General features: G+C 44.6%; 2 protein-coding genes across 3 annotated transcripts in view; both read left to right on the top strand.

Annotated features, from left to right (window-relative positions):
• The window catches only part of tarbp1 (TAR (HIV-1) RNA binding protein 1), a 36,861-nt gene extending 33,121 nt beyond the window's left edge, over window positions 1–3,740 (top strand). For both annotated transcript variants that reach the window (XM_042317828.1, XM_042317829.1), the window contains one exon: window positions 2,454–3,740. In XM_042317828.1, the coding sequence (XP_042173762.1) occupies window positions 2,454–2,622 (169 nt within the window). In that variant the 3' untranslated portion in view covers window positions 2,623–3,740. The remainder of the gene's footprint in view (window positions 1–2,453) is intronic.
• An 82-nt stretch (window positions 3,741–3,822) lies between these two features.
• Window positions 3,823–12,152, top strand: LOC112253202 (octopamine receptor 1). Its single transcript, XM_042317822.1, has 5 exons — window positions 3,823–4,303; window positions 7,931–8,091; window positions 9,634–9,749; window positions 10,490–10,612; window positions 10,907–12,152. The coding sequence occupies exons 1-5, from the start codon at window positions 4,132–4,134 to the stop codon at window positions 12,150–12,152; spliced, it is 1,818 nt and encodes a 605-aa protein (XP_042173756.1). The 5' UTR covers window positions 3,823–4,131.
• Window positions 12,153–18,476: the final 6,324 nt, after the last annotated feature.

The raw sequence follows: 18,476 nt of genomic DNA, 5'->3' as shown, positions 1-18,476 counted from the left end.
GCGTAGTGTCCAGAGCATGGAGGCGCTACCAGGAGACAGGCCAGTACATCAGGAGACGTGGAGGAGGCCAGGAGGATAGGAGGGCAACAACCCAGCAGCAGGACCGCTACCTCCGCCTTTGTGCAAGGAGGGGAGCACTGCCAGAGCCCTGAAAAATGACCTCCAGCAGGCCACAAATGTGCATGTGTCTTGCCAAACGGTCAGAAACAGACTCCACGAGGGTGGTATGAGGGCCCGACGTCCACAGGTGGGGGTTGTGCTTACAGCCCAACACCGTGCAGGACGTTTTTCATTTGCCAGAGAACACCAAGATTGGCAAATTCGCCACTGGCGCCCTGTGCTCTTCACAGATGAAAGCAGGTTCACACTGAGCACGTGACAGTCTGGAGACGCCGTGGAGAACGTTCTGCTGCCTGCAACATCCTCCAGCATGACCGGTTTGGCGGTGGGTCAGTCATGGTGTGGGGTGGCATTTCTTTGGGGGGACGCACAGCCCTCCATGTGCTCGCCAGAGGTAGCCTGACTGCCATTAGGGTACCGAGATGAGATCCTCAGACCCCTTGTGAGACCATATGCTGGTGCTGTTCGCCCTGGGTTCCTCCTAATGCAAGACAATGCTAGACCTCATGTGGCTGGAGTGTGTCAGCAGTTCCTGCAAGAGGAAGGCATTGATGCTATGGACTGGCCCGCCCGTTCCCCAGACCTGAATCCAATTGAGCACATCTGGGACATCATGTCTCGCTCCATCCACCAACGCCACGTTGCACCACAGACTGTCCAGGAATTGTCGGATGCTTTAGTCCAGGTCTGGAAGGAGATCCCTCAGGAGACCATCCGCCACCTCATCAGGAGCATGCCCAGGCGTTGTAGGGAGGTCATACAGGCACGTGGAGGCCACACACACTACTGAGCCTCATTTTGACTTGTTCTAAGGACATTACATCAAAGTTGGATCAGCCTGTAGTGTGGTTTTCCACTTTAATTTTGAGTGTGACTCCAAATCCAGACCTCCATGGGTTGATAAATTTGATTTCCATTGATAATTTTTGTGTGATTTTGTTGTCAGCACATTCAACCATGTAAAGAAAAAAGTATTTCATAAGAATATTTCATTCATTCAGATATAGGATGTGTTATTTTAGTGTTCCCTTTATTTTTTTTGAGCAGTGTGTATATATATATACAGTGCCTTGCGAAAGTATTCGGCCCCCTTGAACTTTGCGACCTTTTGCCACATTTCAGGCTTCAAACATAAAGATATAAAACTGTATTTTTTTGTGAAGAATCAACAACAAGTGGGACACAATCATGAAGTGGAACGACATTTATTGGATATTTCAAACTTTTTTAACAAATCAAAAACTAAAAAATTGGGCGTGCAAAATTATTCAGCCCCTTTACTTTCAGTGCAGCAAACTCTCTCCAGAAGTTTAGTGAGGATCTCTGAATGATCCAATGTTGACCTAAATGACTAATGATGATAAATACAATCCACCTGTGTGTAATCAAGTCTCCGTATAAATGCACCTGCACTGTGATAGTCTCAGAGGTCAGAATGGTCTATATATATATATATATATATATATATATATATATATATATATATATATATATATATATATATATATATATATATATATATATATATATATATATATATATATATCACACACAAGCTACAGAATGATGTTTGATCAATAGACACACATCGGTCAGTAATACACGTTTTTTCTCTACTGTGTGTACCGTCTCCAAACGGCGTCTGTTATTGGTTTGTTATTGGAGGTTGATCATTCCTGGGTGGGATGGTTGAGCTCAGTCAAACATACAGGGTTTGTTTAAGCTGAGAGGGCCGAGCAGAGCTGCTATTTGTAATGAACACAACAAGGCAAAGTGTATCTCGCACTCAGTCAACACACCCACACCCACACACACACACACACACACACACAGCCATTAGTCAGGGAACACTCCACCTGTGTTCTGCTCTGTTCCAGCACAGCATGGTGTTTGTCTAATGTAACCCATTACAACCATATCTGTACCTGTCTCTGTCATATTGTTCACAGCAGGCCAGGGTGAATGTTCTGTAGATCAGTGACTAAGGCCGGGATTCAACCCCATCGCCCCTTTTCGGCTATGCACCTATTAAAGGCATTGCTCCCGCATTTGTGGAGACCACATTGTCAGCTCAATTGGAAATGACCTTTACATTTCAGTTGCGTGGATCTATATATATCTGGATCTAACACGGATCTAAATGAACTTTGACCTTACGCTATAGAAATAGAATGACATTGACTTAAATGGGAATGTCCAGTGTTCCAGTCCTTTAAATTTCTATGGACCAACATCCTATCTGGTCTCCTAGCACTGTGTTCCATATTTCACCTGTCTAGTTATTCTCCTTTTTATTCATACTTTCTCTCTCCCCTCCCTCCTCCCTCCTTTAGTAATGAGCGTGAGGGTATCCCAGCTAACCTGCTCCAGCTGCTGGATGTGTGTGTGGAGATCCCTCAGCAAGGTGTCATCCGTTCCCTCAACGTACACGTGAGCGCCGCCCTGCTGGTGTGGGAGTACACCCGCCAGTACCTGCCCTCTACTGGAGTGAAGTCAGACTGAAATAGGGAGGAATGACCTGGATGATAAGAAACAGATGTTTTCACTCTGTTGTAAAGCGTTTTTTAAAAATGTTTTCCATTGCGTGCACTAATGAACATGGCCCTAGTGTGGGGTAAACCCACCAGTACCTGCACCCTACTGCCCCCGCTGCAGAGTAGGGTTAAGTTGCCCCTTTACATTGTAGTCATTAAGCAGATGCTCTTAACCAGAGAGACTTATAGTAGTGAGTACATGCATGCTCATACTGGTCCCCCGTGGGAATCAAACCCACAACTCTGGTGTTGCAAGCACCACACTCTACCAACTGAGCTACATGGGGCCTTTCCCACTAATGGTTAAGGTTAGAAGGGGAAGCTGATCCTATATCCCCCCCCCTACTGGCCCTGCCGCTGGGGTGACCTCTGAACCTGGAGCCTCTTTGTGATAACTGTGGTGTGAAGTTGCCCCTAGGCACAGATCTAAGATCAGCTTGAATGCCCTCCCCAAGTCCTAACCTTAACCATTGGAGGGGAAAACGTGCCACTGACCCAACAGAAACCCAGTGTCAACCTCACCCTACTTCAGCCCTCTGAGATCTGGTCATGAAGGAAAGGAGACTAGGAGAGGAATCAATCTCAATACTATTGATATGCTGTTCAAACCAGAGAGTTTCTTGTTATTGTCAAAGTCCCACCTCAGGCAGGTGTCAGTCATCAAAGGAGAAACCATTACTTAGCTCTTCCATATTTTTAAAATGAATTTGATCATTTTTTTAACCCATTTTAAAATGCAGCCTTAACCCTCTAATGGGCCATAGATCTAGAGAATGGATGTTAGTCTTACAAGTGGTGACTTGTTATTAGACCTAGAACCCATCTCAGAACCCATCTCAGATCCATTGGAGGGTATTCCGCTTTAGCCGTGGCTAGATATTACATTAGAATATTCCAATGCGTTTGTCGTTTGGACAGGGTCATGTTTCCAAGTGCTTTCCCAGTAAAGCAGCAGACACTTGATTTTCCCCGAGTCTCTGTTTTTTTCTGTGTGGTATTAAATATTGAACAATGTTTTTTTTTGGAGTGGAGAAATTGTTGGAAAGTAATGCATCTTTTTAAACAAATAAAACAATTGTTTCGTAAGAACTCTGTTTTTCTTATCACACACATTTGGTTGATTTATGTTTTTCTTTACAAACCATGTTATTTCTCACGGAGCCGTTCATAGCGCAGAAAGAACATAAGCTCACAGTAGTTTATCGAAAGGTGCCGTGCGCCACGCCCAACTTTGACCAAGAATAACGTTGCGCAGGTGAACGAACCACTGAGCGGTGCGGCGGAGACATTAGACTGGTAGAGGATAGGAACAATGGATAATGAGAAGGAAACGTATTTACAAGATGACTGAAATGTATGTCGTTTACCCTGTGTAGAATTAATAGCCTATGGATATTTGGCGGCCAAAACTATTTCCGACCAGTATCAACAAAAAGTTTAAACTAGTCTAAATAGCATCAAAAAAGGAGAGTAGGCTATGGAGCAGCTAGGTGGCGCTTGGCTGGATACAAGTGCCCCTTTCCCGGATGAGATGCGGATTTCAGTCCGGAATGCGACATCGATGGCGGAGGCTCGGCTCAACTTGTCCCCCCGAACTAAACTGGTTCTGGAGGTCCTGATGGTGTTGATGTGTCTCGGCGCAGTCACAGGTGTGTCATCATAACGCAGCTGCAAGGAAAACCTTTTATTTTCATAAAGCTCATGAAAATATACTTAATCATTTCGAAAAAAGTGAATCACTTTTCAGTTTTCACTGACTTCCAGTTATATGCGTTATCTTCATTGTCGCATTAGACGCCCGCTATGTTCCCCTCTGCCTTTCAATACATTGGGCTCCTATAATGGTTTTAATTAGAAATGTGGGGTTTAAGAGGTCCTAAACCCTGATTAAAAAGACTCTGAACACTGATTAAAGATGCTCTGAACACTGATTTGGAGAGCCTTTTATGCCTGTGTAAAATAATCAAGGGGAAACGCTGGCGTGATGAATGCTGTACAAATCCCCGCTGGGTGCTGCTATACATTGGTGGCAGATGTCTCTCTGTGTGATGTGCTTTCTTTTAGAAAGACACTGGCCATGTTTGTGATTAAAGCACCACAAGCATCGAAATATTGTTTTTGATTTTGCCTTATTCTTTCAATGGAATTTGTAGCAATGGCTTTTCTTAGAAAAATTATTTGAGACCTCTACAGGAGGCCTACTCTGAAACTATTAATGACTTTTCTTAGAAGAATGCTTTGAGACCTCTACAGTAGGCCTACTCTGAAACGTGTTGTATAAATTAAAGCGGCAATCAGCAGTTGAAACAACAACCAAGCGTTTTCCCTGCCCCCGTTCCTCTACAAAGCTGACAGTTGGGGCTGAAGAAATATAACCACTCTCAAATTCATAGAAGTAGCTATGGATGCAAGGACTGACCATCTAGGAGATCAAAAATATAGTTTTAACCATGTTGAGGCTATATGGTGTCTTTACATTTACTTTGTTTACAAACATTGGTGTAAAACAAGTTTATATTTTGGGTTCTGATGAGGTACGACAGTTGAACTAAGCTCATGAGGCATAAGTTATATTCTTCAAGAATCAATGGATACATACAGATAACTGCCAAAATAAAGGAAACACTTGAGTAAATGAGGGGATACAAAGTGTATATTGAAAGCAGGTGCTTCAGCCCAGGTGTGGTTCCTGAGTTCATTAAGCAATTATCATCCCATCATGTTTAGGGTCATGTATAAAAAAATGCCCAGTTGCCCATTATTTTGGCTACCATGGCTAGAAGAGATCTCAGTTGTGGGTGTGTCAGTCTGCCAGTCAGTCACCAGATCCCAACCCAACTGAACACTTGTGTGAGATTCTGGAGTTTTCCACCATCATCAACAACAAAACACCAAATGATGGCATTTCTCGTGGAAGAGTGGTGTTTCAACCCTCCAATAAAGTTCCAAACAATTGTAGAATATATGTCAAGCTGTTCTGACGGCGCGTGGTGGCCCAGCGCCCTATGAAGATGCTTTATGTTGGTTTCCTTTATTTTGGCAATTACCGGTATCTTTCATTTACAGAGGTGGGACTGAATCACTATTATTCGAATTACAAGCAAGTCTCAAGTCATGAGGTCCATGTCTCAAGTCCAGTCACAAATAGAACTGGTCGAGTCTGGAGTCAAGTCCAAGTCGTGCATTGTAAGAGCAAGTCAAGTCTCAAGTCAAGTAAAATAAAACATCGATACATGCAATGACTTCAACTACAAACATGTGTCTATTTATTGAGGCTACCAGACAGCTCTTTTCATTATTTTGTCTACAACACATTTTTGATGATGTAATAATGAATTTGAACAACATATTCTAAATGCAAGCTTCATAAGTAAATTATCCATTTGAATCCATTTCGACATAGCAAAAGACCAGTAGGCCTATGCTAGTGATTGTGTTGCTTAATGCCCATTGCTGGTGAGCTTGTAAAGTAAACAGTTAATATTATTTAGGAGTTGTAAATATGTATTTACGACAATCCTCTCGCTCTACAATTTGACGTTTGCCGGCACCCGATCCTATAGTTGTACAGCAAATCAACAATCTGTTCGCTAGATCATTGTTTCCTAAACGTTTTGACCGGAGTGCGCCATAAAGGAGTGTTCAACGCTCGCGAACTCTCGCGCACGCACATGCACACGCGAACACAATCTGAGCAGATATAGCCTGTCATTGCCATAGAAATAAGAATTCATACAGCCATAAACGGTTATGCATTTTCAAAACACAAGATACAGAAATAAACTGCGTTTTCCACCTGCATTTTGAACTGAAAGTCATTCATGTCAATATCAATTAGGGATATCGTGTCACTTCTCTAGAGTCCAGAGCAAGCAGCATCATAACGCTTCGAACACACCGACAGTGTTTTGGCGCAAAATGGTATGAGGCATCATCTGGATATGTAAGCAACAGCAGTTCAACATTCACCTTCTGCTACCATTTCTGTCAAGCAATTAACACATACAGTTTGACACATATGTTCGAAAAATCCAACTTATGCACTACACCGAACGCACTGCATCTACATCTGCAACGCAATGCTGCAAAGCAAACGCTGCGTTTCATTGGAAATGGATGTAATTCTGGTGTTCCAAAATGCAAGTTGTCTGTTGGTGTGTTCGAAGCGTTACAAGGCCTACTCTACTGTATGCAGCGGGGTTCAGCATTCGCTATAGGCAGTGGAGGTCGGAAAGCAGGGTCTGTCTGTAGCCTTTCTCTTCCTCACAAACATCTTCATCCCATAAGTATTGAAGGCAGTGTGATGGTACAGCTTTCTTATGACATATAGCCAAGACGTAGAACTGAAGTACTGTATATGTAGCCTAATTAACTCACCCAAACTAGGCCTATGAAAATGTTCTAATGAAATTGCCTGGTAGCCTGTTGTTCTGGCAAAGATGCTCTGTAACAGATTTCTGAGCTGTATATAGATAATATCAACATAGGCTACTCTGTTTTTATCAGGCAAAACCGGAGAGGATGAAACAAGTGATTTTTGGTCACTTATCTGGATAAGTGTGGGGCTGCCGATGCTGCAGACTGGTCATTGGTCAACAGTCAATACACACATCTTTTCCATGTTATGTTTTTGAGAAAGGAATTTGGTGTAATGCCTTAGGCCTATGTTGGTGACCAGATCGAATAGGCTTAGTTATACATATACAATATACAAATGGTAGGCTATACCTATATAGCCTATTAAAACAATTTATATTATTATTATTTTTTAATCCATTCAGTTTCACACTCTGACCCCCAAAAGCCTTCTGTGACCCACCCCAACTTTAAAAACCACCAGCTCATCCGACCTCTGTTGACTGACAGTTTGCGGGTCCAATCAGAGGGCCGAGTGTGCGTTTCACTACCCTATCTCTTGCACGTTTTTTGCAAGCTACAGTGTCTGGCTGCGTGGAGAGAATTCCGCCAAGACTCTGTGCCACAAAATAAGTGACAAAATGTGACAAAACCTGGCCAGATAATCAGTCTCAAGTCAAGTCCTAGTCTTGAGGCTCAAAGTCTAGCCTCAAATCATCACATTTCTGACTGGATTCAAACTCGAGTCCTGGTAATGTGACTCGAGTTCACACTGTTCATTTATACATCCAAAAATGGCTGTCCACACTGTTCATTTATACATCCAAAAATGACTATAGCAACTGCAGATAGGCCCCTTTAATGGAAGGTAAAGATCCATGTGACTCTAATGCTGTCATATTATGTGTGTGTGTCTGTAGGTAACATCCTGGTGATTGTGATAGTGGCGGCCACCAAGACCTTCCACTGCGTGACATCAGTGCTCATTATGAACCTGGCCATCAGTGACCTGTTGGTCGGGGTTGGAGTCATGCCCTTCATAGCTCTCTCCATCATGAACAACGGATGGGTCGACTGTACTGTAAGGCTGATCTGGGGCTTCTATTCATCTGTGTGTGTGTGAGAGTGTGTGTGAGTGTCATTGATGTTATAGTGCCTCTAAGCAGTCATATAGTTAATCTGTAGGTACCATAACCCAGGGGTGGACCATAACCCAGGGGTGTACCATAACCCAGGGGTGTACCATAACCCAGGGGTGTACCATAACCAAGGGGTGTACCATAACCCAGGGGTGGACCATAACCCAGGGGTGGACCATAACCCAGGGGTGGACCATAACCCAGGGGTGGACCATAACCCAGGGGTGGACCATAACCCAGGTGTGGACCATAACCCAGGAGTGTACCATAACCCAGGGGTGGACCATAACCCAGGGGAGGCCAACCCTCCTAATGGAGAGCTACTGGGTTGTCAGGCGGGTAACTCTCCTGGAGCAGGGTTGTCAGGCGGGTAACTCTCCTGGAGCAGGGTTGTCAGGCGGGTAACTCTCCTGGAGCAGGGTTGTCAGGTGGGTAACTCTCCTGGAGCAGGGTTGTCAGGCGGGTAACTCTCCTGGAGCAGGGTTGTCAGGTGGGTAACTCTCCTGGAGCAGGGTTGTCAGGTGGGTAACTCTCCTGGAGCAGGGTTGTCAGGTGGGTAACTCTCTTGGAGCAGGGTTGTCAGGTGGGTAACTCTCCTGGAGCAGGGTTGTCAGGCGGGTAACTCTCCTGGAGCAGGGTTGTCAGGCGGGTAACTCTCCTGGAGCAGGGTTGTCAGGTGGGTAACTCTCCTGGAGCAGGGTTGTCAGGTGGGTAACTCTCCTGGAGCAGGGTTGTCAGGTGGGTAACTCTCCTGGAGCAGGGTTGTCAGGTGGGTAACTCTCCTGGAGCAGGGTTGTCAGGTGGGTAACTCTCTTGGAGCAGGGTTGTCAGGTGGGTAACTCTCCTGGAGCAGGGTTGTCAGGTGGGTAACTCTCCTGGAGCAGGGTTGTCAGGTGGGTAACTCTCCTGGAGCAGGGTTGTCAGGCGGGTAACTCTCCTGGAGCAGGGTTGTCAGGTGGGTAACTCTCCTGGAGCAGGGTTGTCAGGTGGGTAACTCTCCTGGAGCAGGGTTGTCAGGCGGGTAACTCTCCTGGAGCAGGGTTGTCAGGCGGGTAACTCTCCTGGAGCAGGGTTGTCAGGCGGGTAACTCTCCTGGAGCAGGGTTGTCAGGCGGGTAACTCTCCTGGAGCAGGGTTGTCAGGCGGGTAACTCTCCTGGAGCAGGGTTGTCAGGTGGGTAACTCTCCAGAAGCAGGGTTGTCAGGTGGGTAACTCTCCAGAAGCAGGGTTGTCAGGTGGGTAACTCTCCTGAAGCAGGGTTGTCAGGTGGGTAACTCTCCAGAAGCAGGGTTGTCAGGTGGGTAACTCTCCTGAAGCAGGGTTGTCAGGTGGGTAACTCTCCTGAAGCAGGGTTGTCAGTGGCTGCCCCTTCCATAACACTAGTGACTCTTTCAAACGTTTATTTGATCGTCTGTGTGTGAGAAATGTGTCCCATTACAGTGACTGGACTGGTTCATCTGTTTCTCCCTACCTTCTGTCTGCTAGGACCTGTGTCTGTATGTGGGGTACACCTCCTCAGTCTACTGTACAGCCTCAGTCCTGACCCTGGCAGCCATCGCCCTGGACCGCTACCATTCTATCATGGACTGTCTGCGCTACAGGTAATTCAATGATCCTGACCAACTACAAGACTATACATTTGAACCAACTAAAATAGATCTAGACAAATGATACAGTGCCTTCAGAAAGTATTCCCAGGGGGTGTGAATACTTTCTGAAGGCACTGTACTACTAACTTAGGATCTAGACCAATCAGATCTAAACCTAGGACATCTCATTAGACTATAGATCTAGACCAATCAGATCTAAGCCTAGGACATCTCATTAGACTATACATCTAGGCCAATCAGTTTTTAACCTAGGACATCTCATTAGACTATAGATCTAGACCAATCCGATCTAAACCTAGAACATCTCATTAGACTATAGACCAATCAGATCTAAACCTAGGACATGTCATTAGACTATAGACCAATCAGATCTAAACCTAGGACATCTCATTAGACTATAGACCAATCCGATCTAAACCTAGGACATCTCATTAGACTATAGACCAATCCGATCTAAAGCTAGGACATCTCATTAGACTATAGACCAATCAGATCTAAACCTAGGACATCTCATTAGACTATAGACCAATCAGATCTAAACCTAGGACATCTCATTAGACTATAGACCAATCAGATCTAAACCTAGGACATCTCATTAGACTATAGACCAATCCGATCTAAACCTAGGACATCTCATTAGACTATAGATCTAGATTAGAAACAGTTAAATCAAGCACAGACATTTCCTTCAGAAAATTGAACTTTTCTAGTTATTTTGATTATTATTCCAGTTCCCACTGTACCCTATGGAGGAAGTGTGCTGTGGTGCTGTGGATCTGGCTCCAGGCCCTGGTCACCAGCTGTCCTCCTCTGCTGGGCTGGAGCACTGTGTCCTACATGGCTCCCATGTACAGGTTGGTGTAGGTTCCATTCCCGCTGGGGTCAAATATACTAACAATGTATGATCTCAAAATGTATGGAATGTCAGCACTAAAATGTACGTTTGCTTTAGATAAAAGCCTGCATTGCCCTTATTAATGTGTAATATTTTCCGTGAGTACAATGTATCAATAATTGCTATTACTCATTCTTACAGTGTTGCATAACAGTGATCATTTCCAATACTTGTTACACTGTGCAGTACTTCCAGGACATGTTACAGTAATAAGGTCCCTAATGTAAACTATCACCATGTACTATTATTTCAGCTGTGCGGTGAACTGGAAGAGCAGTCCCAGCTACACAGCCTTCATGGCTGCCCTGTCCTTCCTCATGCCTGCTGCAGTAATCCTCTTCTGTTACGTCATCATCGTCCGTGTAGCCCGGAGCCACGCCAGGAGGATCCACAACCTGGAGGACCAGCTCCAGAGAAACACTGGAATGCCGAGCTCCTCCTTCCCGACCGAGAGTACTTCTGAGCGGACTAGTCCGAGGTGTCTAGGTGCCCACGGTCCTTCCACCTCCAGGCTGGTGTATCATCTGAGTGGGCGGTTTGTATCGGAGACCCATGGAGAGGTTGGGGACGAGGTTCCTTCAGGGTCAGATCATACTGCTGGAGCTCCACAGACCTCCAACCACCCAGACTCTACCTCCAGCTCCAATGCTGCATCCCGGAGACTGTTCTCCTTCCTGGCCCAACACGCCCCCCATGGCCACCCCCATCCGCCCCACCAGAACTCCAACTCCAATCACCTCCACCACCACGGGGTTGTACGTCTCTTCCTGGTTATCGCCGCCTTCTTCCTGTGTTGGACTCCATATATAGGCGTTGCACTAGTCCAGGCCACGGAGACCGCCCTATCGTGTAAGTCCTCCTTAGTCCCGCCCTCAGCGGTTACCTTCTCTTATTGGTTGGTTCTGTTGAACTCAGATATCAATCCTCTGCTGTATGCCCTGCTCAGTCAGAGGTTCCAGGGGGCTCTGCGGTGCCTGAAGCAGAAGATTAGAGTGCGTCTTGGGGGGAACGTGGTGGGGAGTGGGGGAGGCGAGACCAGGGGGGAGGGAGAGGAGGGGAGGAGCAGTGAACCATGTGACCCATGTACTCTGACTTCCGTCCATCCCCGCCCCCAGTGGCCCCGCCCCCATCCTGGCCTAGTATGTTCTGGACCTGGGTCTAACATCCACAACCCACCTGTAGGAGGGGGGCTGAGACGGGCCTACTGCTCTTCCGTCTTCACAGTTGACTCCAACTTCTCGGACAGCTCCAGGGAGCGTGTGTGTGGTGTGTTCTGCCCCGGTAGCTCCGCCTCTTCCTCCACCTCCTCCTGCCCCCTGTGGCAGGACTCAGTTGGAGGAGGTGGGGAGAGGAGTTCAAACAGGAGGTTGGAGTGCCTGCAGGTCCCCACCAGGACAGCAGAGGGCAGCAGTCTGCCGTTCTCTGCAGCCACCAGAGACAGACAGGCAACCTTCTTCTATGGACAGATCACAGTGAGGGTAGAGCATGATGTATGCTAGTCGGAGCGGATTAAGATCTTTATGAACCATCCATCTGTCGTTGATCAAGGCACTTAACCCCGAATGAAACGTCTCCAGGAGTGCTGTACTATGACTTACCCCGCGCTCCAACCTCAGAGGACGTGGGGTAAAACAGAAGATTAACGGCTCGATCCAATCAGATCCACTTTAGCCAACATCAGCATAGCAGTTGTTTTGATGGTGTCAGAGGCAGAACTGCGTTAGAGCTGTCAAATCCACAAGTGGCTCCCGGCATTATCCCTAGAGCAGACATTGCCATTGGCTGCACAGAGTCTGATTAACAGAAATCCTATACAGTCTTGTTTACAAGTTTGAATAGTGGAATGTGAGATAATCTATACCTCCATTAGAAACACCGGAATGTGAGATGTAATCTATACCTCCATTAGAAACACTGGAATGTGAGATGTAATCTACACCTCCATTAGAAACACTGGAATGTGAGATGTAATCTATACCTCCATTAGAAACACTGGAATGTGAGATGTAATCTAGACCTCCATTAGAAACACTGGAATGTGAGATGTAATCTAGACCTCCATTAGAAACACTGGAATGTGAGATGTAATCTAGACCTCCATTAGAAACACTGGAATGTGAGATGTAATCTAGACCTCCATTAGAAACACTGGAATGTGAGATGTAATCTAGACCTCCATTAGAAACACTGGAATGTGAGATGTAATCTAGACCTCCATTAGAAACACTGGAATGTGAGATGTAATCTACACCTCCATTAGAAACACTGGAATGTGAGATGTAATCTACACCTCCATTAGAAACACTGGAATGTGAGATGTAATCTACACCTTCATTAGAAACACTGGAATGTGAGATGTAATCTAGAAACACTGGAATGTGAGATGTAATCTAGACCTCCATTAGAAACACTGGAATGTGAGATGTAATCTACACCTCCATTAGAAACACTGGAATGTGAGATGTAATCTACACCTCCATTAGAAACACTGGAATGTGAGATGTAATCTAGACCTCCATTAGAAACACTGGAATGTGAGATGTAATCTACACCTCCATTAGGAACACTGGAATGTGAGATGTAATCTACACCTTCATTAGAAACACTGGAATGTGAGATGTAATCTAGACCTCCATTAGAAACACTGGAATGTGAGATGTAATCTAGACCTTCATTAGAAACACTGGAATGTGAGATGTAATCACTGAAACACTGGAATGTGAGATGTAATCTAGACCTCCATTAGAAACACTGGAATGTGAGATGTAATCTACACCTCCATTAGAAACACTGGAATGTGAGATGTAATCTACACCTCCATTAGAAACACTGGAATGTGAGATGTAATCTACACCTCCATTAGGAACACTGGAATGTGAGATGTAATCTACACCTTCATTAGAAACACTGGAATGTGAGATGTAATCTACACCTTCATTAGGAACACTGGAATGTGAGATGTAATCTACACCTTCATTAGAAACACTGGAATGTGAGATGTAATCTACACCTCCATTAGGAACACTGGAATGTGAGATGTAATCTACACCTTCATTAGAAACACTGGAATGTGAGATGTAATCTACACCTTCATTAGAAACACTGGAATGTGAGATGTAATCTACACCTTCATTAGAAACACTGGAATGTGAGATGTAATCTAGACCTCCATTAGAAACACTGGAATGTGAGATGTAATCTACACCTCCATTAGAAACACTGGAATGTGAGATGTAATCTACACCTTCATTAGAAACACTGGAATGTGAGATGTAATCTAGACCTTCATTAGAAACACTGGAATGTGAGATGTAATCTACACCTTCATTAGAAACACTGGAATGTGAGATGTAATCTAGACCTCCATTAGAAACACTGGAATGTGAGATGTAATCTACACCTCCATTAGAAACACTGGAATGTGAGATGTAATCTACACCTTCATTAGAAACACTGGAATGTGAGATGTAATCTACACCTCATTGGAATGTGAGATGTAACACTGAAACACTGGAATGTGAGATGTAATCTACACCTTCATTAGAAACACTGGAATGTGAGATGTAATCTACACTGGGATGTGAGATGTAATCTACACCTTCATTAGAAACACTGGAATGTGAGATGTAATCTACACCTTCATTAGAAACACTGGAATGTGAGATGTAATCTACACCTTCATTAGGAACACTGGAATGTGAGATGTAATCTACACCTCCATTAGAAACACTGGAATGTGAGATGTAATCTACACCTTCATTAGAAACACTGGAATGTGAGATGTAATCTACACCTCCATTAGAAACACTGGAATGTGAGATGTAATCTAGACCTTCATTAGAAACACTGGAATGTGAGATGTAATCTACACCTTCATTAGAAACACTGGAATGTGAGATGTAATCTAGACCTCCATTAGAAACACTGGAATGTGTGATGTAATCTACACCTTCATTAGAAACACTGGAATGTGAGATGTAATCTACACCTTCATTAGAAACACTGGAATGTGAGATGTAATCTACACCTTCATTAGAAACACTGGAATGTGAGATGTAATCTACACCTTCATTAGAAACACTGGAATGTGAGATGTAATCTAGACCTCCATTAGAAACACTGGAATGTGAGATGTAATCTACACCTTCATTAGAAACACTGGAATGTGAGATGTAATCTACACCTCCATTAGAAACACTGGAATGTGAGATGTAATCTACACCTTCATTAGAAACACTGGAATGTGAGATGTAATCTAGACCTTCATTAGAAACACTGGAATGTGAGATGTAATCTACACCTCCATTAGAAACACTGGAATGTGAGATGTAATCTAGACCTTCATTAGGATGATAGAAATTCCCCTTTTTTTGATTAAATTAGTTTTTTATTTGAAAATAATTGTTTCAGGGAGCTGAACTTCTAACATGAGTGTGGCTTCTTGACAAGCAGCTGCGCTCCACTGTGTAAATTACATCTGTTATACTGTCTAGTTCCTTTGTAAATTAAATCTGTTATACTGTCTAGTTCCTTTGTAAATTAAATCTGTTATACTGTCTAGTTCCTTTGTAAATTAAATCTGTTATACTGTCTAGTTCCTTTGTAAATTAAATCTGTTATACTGTCTAGTTCCTTTGTAAATTAAATCTGTTATACTGTCTAGTTCCTTTGTAAATTAAATCTGTTATAACACTGGTTCCTTTGTAAATTAAATGTTAGAAACACTGGAATTAAATCTATACTGTCTAGTTCCTTTGTAAATTACATCTGTTCCTTTGTAACACTACTGTCTAGTTCCTTTGTAAATTACATCTGTTATACTGTCTAGTTCCTTTGTAAATTACATCTGTTATACTGTCTAGTTCCTTTGTAAATTAAATCTGTTATACTGTCTAGTTCCTTTGTAAATTAAATCTGTTATACTGTCTAGTGTTTGTAAATTAAATCTGTTATACTGTCTAGTTCCTTTGTAAATTAAATCTGTTATACTGTCTAGTTCCTTTGTAAATTAAATCTGTTATACTGTCTATGTAAATTAAATCTGTTAGAAACTTCAGCACTGGAATGTGGGTTCCTCTCCTTGTTCGGGCGGCACTCGGAGGTAAATTACACTTCAGAAACACTGGAATGTGGGTTCCTCTCCTTGTTCGGGCGGCACTTATTGCACTGTCCTTGTTCGGGCGGCCTTTGAAATTAAATCTTATACCTCCAGTTCCTGGGATTGAATGTTCTACACCTTTTGGGCGGTTATACTGTCTAGTTCCTTTGGTAGGCGTCTAGTGCCTTTGTAAATTAAATCACTATACTTCTAGTTCCTTTGGGCATCTGGAATGTGAGATTTGTAAATTACACTGTCAGCTCCTTTGAATTGAGATGTTATACTCTACACCTTCTTAGAAACTAAAATGTTAGATGTCTAGTTCTACACCTTCATTAGCTCCTGGTTGAGATGTAATCTACGCCTTCATTAGAGGAATGGAGTTGTAATCTACAGCTCCTTGTTAGGGCGGCACTGGAATGTGAGATGTAATCTACACTTCATTAGAAACACTGGAATGTGAGATGTTCCTAGACCTTGTTCGGGCGGCGCTCGGAGGTAGGCGTTGCACGACTTCAGCTCCTTGTTCGGGCGGTGCTCGGAGGTAGGCGTCGCCGGTCTACTAGCCATCGCCGATCCACTTTTCATTTTCCTTTTGTTTTGTCTTTGTTTCTACACACCTGTTTTTCATTCCCCTAATTATTGTTCATGTATTTAACCCTCTGTTTCCCCCATGGCGTTGTGCGGGATTGTTTTATGTCATGTTCGGTAATGTCGGTGACTGGTTATTTCGACAGGTGCTGTTTCTTGCACGTGTGTAAACGTTGATGTTCGTGTATTTGTGTCTGGGCAAGTGTAGTGTTTTACCTTGCACCATTCATTATTCTGAGTAAAGTTACGTTGCTCCCAGTTCTCTGCTCTCCTGCTCCTGACTGCATACACCAGCTACACCCACCATTCTGACAGAATCCCGCAACAGTTGAGGATATGGAGTCAGCAGGAGCAGACAACCCAGTATTAAGGGTCGAGGAGCGCGTCCAGCAGCATGCGGCCATGCTGCAACATCTCGGCACCGGCATGGATCGCGTCCTGCAGACGATGGATTGCTGGGAGAGAAGAGGAGTGCCTCCAACGCCTCCAACGACACCACCAATGGCACCACTACCCACCGCTCCTTCACCTGGTCCCAGTGGGATCCGGCTCGCTCTTCTGAGGGAGTATGATGGGACGGCTTCGGGATGTCAGGGGCTCCCTCGGGCCGAGAGCGTGTCCACCCTGGTCTCCTGCATCAGGGAAAGCCCTGGAGTGGGCCAACGCCGTTTGGGGGGAAGGAGAAGCAGTGTTGGACCAATTTGAGGAGTTCACCCGCCGTTTCCGGGAAGTTTTCGACCACCCACCTGAGGGTAGAGCGGCGAGTGAACGGCTTTTTCACCTTAGGCAGGAGACAAGGAGCGCACAGGAGTTTGCGTTGGACTTTCTGACCCTGGCCGCCAGCACGGGATGGAACGGCAGGGCCCTGATCGATCACTACCATTGTAGTTTGCGTGAGGACGTCCGTAGGGAGTTGGCCTGCAGGGAAACCACACTCACCTTTGACCAGCTGGTGGACATGTCCATCCGGTCGGATAACCTGCTGGCTACCTGCGGACGTCCAGATCGGTGTCTGTTGGTTCCATCCCCCAGCACCACCGCTACAACGCCCATGAAGCTGCACTTAGGGCGACCGGAGGAGGGGCCGTTCCAAGCACCATCTGTGGCCGCAGAGGGCACACTGCCGGTCGGTGCTGGGGAGGTTCCTCTAGGAGTCGAGGCAGCAGGCAGGGCACTATCGTGTCACCCCAGGTGAGTCGGCACCAGGCTCACCCAGAGCCCCCTGTTGCTCACATGTTTTTGTTGATTAATTTTCCTGATTCCCCCCATTCCCAGCATAAGGCACTAGTAGATTCAGGCGCAGCTGGGAATTTTATTGACAGATAATTTGCCCATAGTTTAGGGATTCCCATTGTTCCTGTGGACATGCCCTTCCCTAGATAGTCGACCAATAGGGCCAGGGCTAATTAGGGAGGCCACCGCTCCACTAGACATGGTTATGCAGGAGGGTCACAAGGAGAGAATCAGCCTCTTCCTTATTGATTCTCCTGCGTTTCCCGTGGTGCTGGGTCTACCCTGGTTGGCCTGTCATGACCCCACTATTTTGTGGCAACAGAGGGCTCTCACGGGGTGGCCACTAAAGTGCTCGGGGAGGGGTTTCTGTCGGTGCTACTATGGTGGAAAGTCCAGACCAGGTCTCCACCGTGCGCATCCCCTCTGAATATGCCGATTTGGCTCTCGCCTACTACTGTCTAGTTCCTTTGTAAATTAAATCTGTTATACTGTCTAGTTCCTTTGTAAATTAAATCTGTTATACTGTCTAGTTCCTTTGTAAATTACATCTGTTATACTGACTAGTTCCTTTGTAAATTAAATCTGTTATACTGTCTAGTACCTTTGTAAATTAAATCTGTTATACTGTCTAGTACCTTTGTAAATTAAATCTGTTATACTGTCTAGTTCCTTTGTAAATTAAATCTGTTATACTGTCTAGTTCCTTTGTAAATTAAATCTGTTATACTGTCTAGTTCCTTTGTAAATTAAATCTGTTATACTGTCTAGTTCCTTTGTAAATTAAATCTGTTATACTGTCTAGTTCCTTTGTAAATTAAATCTGTTATACCTTTGTCTGTTATACCTTTGTAAATTAAATCTGTTATACTGTCTAGTTCCTTTGTAAATTACATCTGTTATA

This window comes from Oncorhynchus tshawytscha, unplaced genomic scaffold, assembly GCF_018296145.1.
Source record: "Oncorhynchus tshawytscha isolate Ot180627B unplaced genomic scaffold, Otsh_v2.0 Un_scaffold_9311_pilon_pilon, whole genome shotgun sequence".
NCBI classification, from domain to species: Eukaryota; Metazoa; Chordata; class Actinopteri; order Salmoniformes; family Salmonidae; genus Oncorhynchus; species Oncorhynchus tshawytscha.
Note: the sequence above shows the minus strand (reverse complement) of the source record. Positions and strands in the feature narration are given on the sequence as shown.

Bases quoted from the DNA above. Each gene is read 5' to 3' on its own strand.
- LOC112253202 (XM_042317822.1), top strand. From the start codon at position 4,132: ATGGAGCAGCTAGGTGGCGCTTGGCTGGATACAAGTGCCCCTTTCCCG. The intron at 8,092-9,633 runs GTAAGGCTGATC...TCTGTCTGCTAG, and splicing joins ACGGATGGGTCGACTGTACT to GACCTGTGTCTGTATGTGGG. The intron at 9,750-10,489 runs GTAATTCAATGA...TTATTATTCCAG, and splicing joins ATGGACTGTCTGCGCTACAG to TTCCCACTGTACCCTATGGA.